An 8,029-nucleotide genomic window follows, 5' to 3' on the forward strand; every position below is an offset into this window, starting at 1 on the left:
GGGGTGTATGAGGGTACAGGGGCACAAAACAGGGTGCTAAACCTCATTAGCTGTGTGTGTGTGTGTGTGTGTGTGTGTGTGTGTGTGTGTGTGTGTGTGTGTGTGTGTGTGTGTGTGTGTGTGTGTGTGTGTGTGTGTGTGTGTGTGTGTGTGTGTGTGTGTGTGTGTGTGTGTGTGTAGGTTTTAGAGTAGCCTACATGTACCTCTTTTGAATAAAGGGATCAGGATTATTTCATTGAAGTGTAGTGCAGACAGGGATTAAGATTTTAAAAATGAAAGAGAAAGATTTCACCCTTTCACATTGTATGTATGTTGGTGGCATTTCATAGCCGTGCCACTGTCAATTAAATGTTGTTGATGACTGCTAATACAGCTGGCAATTGCACTCAACTTTCAGTACATTTCTCAAATAAATTAAACAAATTTCCCGTGTCTAAAACATGAAATCCTAAATGTTACATGGTTAGGAAGGTTAGGTTTGAAATTCGGACTAGACTAATCTTGTGAAAACTCGTTGATAAATATATCTAACTCATATATAGTTATAAGTTATGTAAACATTCTTCCTAGGTAGATGTATTTTCCTATTTAGCCTACTAGAATCTCTCAACATCTGTTTTCCTTCCATGGACAGACCTCGTGTCTCATATCTACACAATCTTTTCCCTCTCCCTCCATCTCTATCTCACTCTTTACGCCCCTTCTATCTTGAATTGTAATCTTAAAATATGCTTCAGTGACTTCCGTCGATATCACCCGACATTCCGCGGTATCTGTTGCAGGCCGAGTCGACGCTTCCCTCGGCCATCTGGTGCCCATGCTGTCGCCGATACTCCTCTGGAGCGGTTCTAGGTCGCAGTCTCCCAGGACCACTTATATATTTAGACTTAATTATAATGTAGCGAGAAAGTATAATGCACCATAAGAGTAGTTAGGAAGAGTTTGGAAATAGATTTTTAAAAATGGTCTAGGCTCAAATGAATGCAAAATGCTTTTGTTATAGGTCTACATGATTTATTTATCGTAGGCCTATTTATTATATAATACACATTCTTGGATAAATGTATCATTATTGTTATTAAGCCAATTGTTTAATAATCAGGTCTTCAGACAATATTAATAGTATTGTTATTATTGTTGAATCCTTTTTGCTGTTTCTGTTGTTTGTTTTCATTGTTTATTTGAACACCCATTCAACAAATGACAGAACGGTGATTATGAGAAAAGAGATCTCCCTTTATCTCTTACACACACACACACACACACACACACACACACACACACACACACACACACACACACACACACACACACACACACACACACACACACACACACACACACACACACACGCACACACACACAGGACCCAGAGAAGGAACCAATGCACTGATCGCTTGCCCGGGGCATAGGAGGGGCTTGGTTGTTAAGCAGCCTGCCAATCATCCCGTCAGCTCTACTAGAGAGAGTCCTGCGGGGAGAGAGAGAGGCTTTACTGGGCGCTCAAGTGCCAAACTCATAACTACCATTGGAGCTTGCTGCGCTGACGGGGAGTGGGACTGTCTGTCTGACTGACTACCCGTGATTTGTAATTTAGACATCCTTATCTTTCTGGGAAACTGGGAATTCCTCCTATTTTCCTTTCCTCCCTTGTGACACGGAATTTACTGCGCCTTTCTCTACGGACATGTCTTTCTCGCAGCTGGGGTACCCCCAGTTTCTAAGTGGCTCCCAGGAGGTTTATGGGGGCGACCGGGCCGGCTCTGGCCGAGATGGAGGCGCCGAGAGCGGCGTGAATCAGGCAGCTACTGCCGCTGCTGTTAGCTCGATGCTGGGGATGTATGGTAACCCGTGGGCGGCTCAGAACTACAGCGCGTTTCTCCCCTACAGCGGTGCAGACCTCGCCCTCATATCGCAAATGGTAGGAGAGACGGTTTCTTGGAACGTAGAATTGGAACTTTGTTCGAGTGGTTGTTTCTCAAATGTTGATTGAATGTGCAGGCCAGTTAAATACATGCAAGTGGATTGCCTTTAAGGATAGGAAAGTTTAATATTCTAATATAATGGGATTGTAATAGGGAAAATGTTTTATATTTTGAGCTCTTTTCAATCATGTTTTTCGGAACTGAAATGTCTGGTCCTTGAAATAGGGACAAAAAGAGTTTATGGGATTTTCTGATTTATTATTCATGGCACAATACCAAAAGTCTAACTGTGAGTCATTAAAACAAATCGTTTGCATATTTTCATTGGGTAGCTTATTTCGATAATAAAATAAAAGTAATTTTACATTTCCTCAGAAATATTAAGATTAGATGAAACAAACAATTCGACATGAGAGAGATTATCCTAAGTGATGGCTGAATTATACATGATTTTCCATATAAAATACATCTCATAATTAATTAGCAATTTGATAAAATATTAAGTTTCATTTATATACCCATATTGTCAATTATGTAGAATTATTTAGGCTAATATTTAAAGTTTGGGGAATTGACCAAAATAAGACCTATTGTAGGCTATAAGAAATTGGAGATATCGGTACTTGTATGAAAAAGTCAGAAACAAAATCTCCATAACCTAGACAAAATAACAATAGCCTAATTGTCGTTAACTGGTCGTTAATTATTTTAGGAGATAGCCTACACACACTGGAAGTGTGACATCATTATTTATCAGGACTTGTGAGATTCAGTTTCACCTTTCAAAACAAACTCATACTGAGCGAACTGATATGGGGTAGTTTTTCAACATTACCCTACAGTCATAATACCCAGGATACTGTAAACTTATTTTGCGTTGGAAAATCAATAAAGGCCTACAAATTGGATAAAAACAAATAGGCCTAGAACTATTACATTTTTGGAGAGACAAACATTACATATATTTATACCACTATTTCTGTCCCCCAGAACTCCCAGTATGATCTGAAGGACATCCCCGGAGTTCACCCGGGAGGTCTGGCTGTCCACACCGGCGCGGGGTTCTACCCGTATGGCCAGTATGGCTACGGCGACCCGAACCGAGCCAAGGCCGCCACCAGGGAGACCACCAGCACTCTGAAGGCCTGGCTGCAGGAGCACCAGAAGAACCCGTATCCCACCAAGGGAGAGAAGATCATGCTGGCCATCATCACCAAGATGACACTTACACAGGTATATAGGGATAAAGGTTCTACTGCTATGGGGGATAAAATAGGTTTAGGCCAGGAGTATTTCTACTAGGCCTACATGATTTGACCTGGAAAACTCCGGGCCCTGCCATACTTTAAATATGTCTGCCTGTCAGTGTGTTTTGCCTGTGCTGTTCTCATGTCTGCCAGTTTAATATATACTAATTTGATGAATGACTAACCTAATTCTGAATATTTTTACTAAAGGATCAACAGTATATAAATTAATTCCTTCGTCCGCCCAGGTGTCCACGTGGTTCGCCAACGCGCGCAGGCGTCTGAAGAAGGAGAACAAGGTGACGTGGGGCCGCAGCGCGGAGGACCGGGATGGACGGATCTTCAGTAGTGACAATGAGGACGAGCCTGAGAAACAGGAGAGCGAGGATGAAGAGGACGAGGAGATCGATTTAGAGAGTATCGACATTGATAAAGTCGAGGAGAACCGTGGAGATCAGAGGGAAGGGGAGGGAGAGGGGAAGCTGGCATCGGATTCGAGTAGCTTGGAGAGCCAGAGGAAGCTGTCTGTTGAAGCCCTCAGAGGCATGGAGGGTCCTATTTCTCTCATCAAGGCGCCGGTTGGTGCTTGTAAAAACGCAGTGGATCTTTCCCCCAATGGACCGGGGTGCCAGAGGCCCCCACAGAACAAACCCAAAATCTGGTCTCTGGCGGAGACAGCCACAAGCCCCGACAGTTCCCATAAACCTTCCCCGGCTGCCTCAGCTCCTCACGCGGCCACGTCTCCCTCCCACCACCCGGCCCTACTCCCGGGTCATGGAATATACACTTGCCAGATAGGGAAGCAGCTCCACAACTGGGCCAACGCAGCGTTCCTCAGTGCCAACTCTCTTCTGGGCGTCAGGTCGCTTCTCAGCACGGCAAACCCAGCTGGACACCACATGCCTCTCCACGGCGCACTGAAGCGTCAGGACGCAAGGGCGACGCAGGCTTCAGGGGCATCCGAGGACGAGAGTGGAGATGAGTCTTCGGAGAGCTTCAGTCCAAAGCGAGATGGTATGTATTGTAGTGTAGCCTAGGCCTGCGTATGTTTATGATTGTGAATCGAGGCTATTTTTCATCTGCTTGGAAATTAATAACAGTCTCATGAATTCGGCCCAGTGTTCTTCTTCAGTTGTCCAAATAACAATTTCCACATATGGCACACTATTTTGATCTAACACTCGTTTTAATTCATGTTGTGTATTGTGATATTTCTGAAAACTAACATTTGGCTATATAAATCAGCTATAGCCTAATATAGCCAAGAGCCTAATAAACAAGACATTCATTTCGAAGCGGTCACAGGCCTACAACAACACACAAATACTGTGGAGTGGCTAACAGGTGTGCCATCTCGATTAATTAGCTAAGTGCTCTGCCATATATGACAATGACTTTAAATGAAATCCCAAGTTGAAGAGCATTGGGTGACCGTGGCACTCCAAAATGTTTTTTTTTAAAGGACAAAAAGATGTCATCTCATTTCACCGTTTTAATTTCGGCTGGGCAGTCTAACGTGTTTCGGCAGTTATTCCTTCATCAAAGCATCACTCAAATACTATTGCATTAAAAACAGGCTTAACCTAATTCAAAATAGGTCTACTAAGTATATTGATTATTTTAGTGATTTGCCTGATTGTTTATTTGTTTACAGATGACGTGAATATTCGCAGGTCTGGCTCGCCGAAGTCTCCCTTCCAGCTGATCACCGACAGGTAAGATATTTCAAACCTCATTGTGACATTATGTCAAGTGTCATCTATATTATAATCATCCGGTAGGCCTAAATTAACCTTTTAACCCGCCGTTAAAGGCCGTTTCACCTGACGGAATGGCTTGTCACAGCTCGAGCTCATAAATCATCTGAAGAGATCTAATCGGTCTAGTTTAACGGCTTTTAACGCCTCACTAGACACCGTTTAATACGGCCAACAGGGGTGGAACGGGCGCCATTGACTTATCATCGTTCACGCAATTTAAATAATCTACCCTCAATTTATTCACGCCTTGCCAGTGAATACACATATGTTGAGGGAGGATATGAAATAGGCCTGATAGCAATATCGTTATAGGAAATGAATTATTCAATGTCACACTCATTTAAATTTTCTGACGTTTGTATTTTCTTTTCTCTTCATCAAAAGATCTCACCACGGAACCGCGCAACGCGCTCTCTCGACCATTTCCACAATATGAAGAGTGAAGAGTTATCATCGGAGAATAATCTGGAATAATTATTTAACGAAGAACAATTTATCGAATAGTCTACTATTTTTGAGAGTGAAACTTAAGATTCAACTCGTCAGATTTTAAAACAGTAGGCCTATATGATGCGAGACAAGATTCATAGCCTATAGGCCTGTTTTTGATCACACACATGTTCCGTATTGCCATTTATACTGGCAATGTTTGTCTTTGCTGTGTATGTTTGTTTTCTGTTTTATTTTCTATGAAAAAGTTATCGACATGTAAATAATTTGTTTAAAGGATATATTTTTGAGAAATAAACTTAATCGTGGTCATAGACTTTGATTTATTTTTATATTCTTCATCCAGTAGCCTACGCCTACAGTCTTATCAAATATATCGTTTTCCATTTTGCATGATTTACAACGATGATGACGATAAACCATAGCCAATGTTACATCATTGGGGCTGCAGGTAGCGTTTGAGAGCGTTGGGATATAGTAACTAAAAGGTTGCTGCTTCGAATGCCCGGGCTGATTTGGCGAAAAATCTTAACTCCAATTGCTCCTGGATAAGAGCGTCTGCTAAAATAACAAACATGTAAATAATTGAAAATGTGTGCAGCATTTGACCAATAACCCAATGTAACCGAAGCTCTTTAATTGGCTTTGTCATTCAGGTCAGGAATTATGTGAAAAAACGAGACAGCTAGGTAAACACTCACCATATGTACATTTCACATGTGAAGTGTTTCAAAAACCTTCGAAATTAATGTAAAGTGTTCCAAAAACACGATTTCCTATGTGAAATTTGACATGAAATCGTGTGATTTTTCCACATTTTTCTGTACGAGTCTGCAACGACATTATTTCTTCAATGTGACTGTCTTGGTACTTTGGGTGCCAACATGGCGCTCATTCAAATTCTAAATGTGGAACGCAGTTTGCTTAACTGTAGAGGCCTATTTCCCTGGCTCTCCACTCTCCCTCCCCACGTTTCATCCCGGATTAGCCTCTTAGAGCCCCGATGATGCAGCCTCTGAAATATGGATCAGAGAAGAGGAAAGGCCATCAGCCAGTATGGGGGCTGTGTGTATGTGTGTGTGTGTGTGTGTGTGTGTGTGTGTGATATGGGGGTCACTCATGAAGCCATCGTGACCTCCACAAGCCCAGCAGGGTCTCAACAGCTTAGAGAGAGAGAGAGAGAGAGAGAGAGAGAGAGAGAGAGAGAGAGAGAGAGAGAGAGAGAACGAGGTCTGGGGGATAAAGGGAAGAAAAGGAGAGATGGGGGGGGCATTTTTATCTCAATATCAAATTCTTTCTGGGTAACAATTAGGTACCTTACTGTGATTGTTTTCAATTAAAATGGTCAAAAAGAAACAAAAATAGCTTCTTAGTTAAGAGCAATTTCTCAAGCAAGAATCTTGCTAGGACTAATTGTTATTGGCAGAGAGGTTTGGAACTCTCTTATTGGTCTATTAACTCATTTACCGCCTGATGATATCCCACCAAAAAAGCTGACATTTCAGCTCTTACACTAAAAGGGCATTATCATCATTTTCACAATTTCACAGTATTATTCCATTCTCATAGTGTGGAAATATATGTAAAACACAGAAAAATCACATTTTGACTGCACCGGGCCTTTAAGGGGAGGCCAATACATGCCAAGGACACGAATGCCTACACAGCACATATTTGGGATGTGAGAAAGTCATGGTTGATTTATGCCATGTCACTGGTGTGTCACTGATGAATTAAGGGACAGCCTGAACACATTTGGAGAGACAGAGCAGCAACACATCTCCATGTGTTATGCACTGGGCTAAACGCCACAACATTCTTACTGTCTTACTGTATTGATGATATACATATCTGATGTAGCCTGACACACATTTCATCATCCTAATCAAATGAGATCCAGGAGAATTGCACTGATTATCACTCTTGAGCTGATGCTTATTGACTGAGCATCGGGGAGAACAACGGCCTTCAACTGTGACTGTATTCACAATATAGCACATGGTCTCGGAATTGTACTTTACCGCTTAAATATGTCGTGAGTGAAGGGTTTATATTGGGACAAAAATTGAATAATCAATTTATTTTAAAAAGTGTCTACTTTGTATCTAGAACTACAAGTACTGCATCTACAAATACAGGTACTATTTGAGAAGGTCCGGTTACAACATTTCCTAGGTGGCAAAGGCCCGGATGGATAATGTCATTTATTGGCGTAGTAACAAACCCCCACCTTGCAACCCATGTGACCCCAAACTGTCCACACCCCTCTTGTTGGCGGAGAGAACATTTTGCATTTTTAAAGCTAATTTCCCACAATTCTACACATTTTGATTTGGGCAGAGATCTTTTTGCTGTTTTAAAGCTCATGTCCTGCAATTCTACGCATTCCTCCAATTCTTATGTGTGTTTATATGATACCAGGGGTCAAAAGCTGACGAGTAAAATAAATAAATCAAATAAACTACATGTACTGAATCTACAACTAAATGTACTATATTATCTAGAACTAATGTACTATAGTATCTAGAACTATGTGTACTATAGTATCTAGAACTACATGTACTATAGTAGTATGCAACTGGTCTCTTGTTTCCACAACCATAATGTATGGACAATATTCTGCTCTATTATATTTCACACACACACA

At 41.6% G+C, this 8,029-nt stretch overlaps 1 protein-coding gene across 1 annotated transcript; it reads left to right on the forward strand.

The window, feature by feature from the left end:
* Window positions 1-1,491: 1,491 nt before the first annotated feature.
* On the forward strand, window positions 1,492-5,698 carry irx1b (iroquois homeobox 1b). The gene is made up of 5 exons (XM_029649256.2): window positions 1,492-1,921; window positions 2,916-3,158; window positions 3,421-4,186; window positions 4,827-4,887; window positions 5,317-5,698. Exons 1-5 carry the CDS (start codon window positions 1,688-1,690, stop codon window positions 5,366-5,368), a joined length of 1,356 nt encoding a protein of 451 aa, XP_029505116.1. The 5' UTR covers window positions 1,492-1,687; the 3' UTR covers window positions 5,369-5,698.
* Window positions 5,699-8,029: the final 2,331 nt, after the last annotated feature.

Source organism: Oncorhynchus nerka, linkage group LG4 (genome assembly GCF_034236695.1).
Source record: "Oncorhynchus nerka isolate Pitt River linkage group LG4, Oner_Uvic_2.0, whole genome shotgun sequence".
NCBI classification, from domain to species: Eukaryota; Metazoa; Chordata; class Actinopteri; order Salmoniformes; family Salmonidae; genus Oncorhynchus; species Oncorhynchus nerka.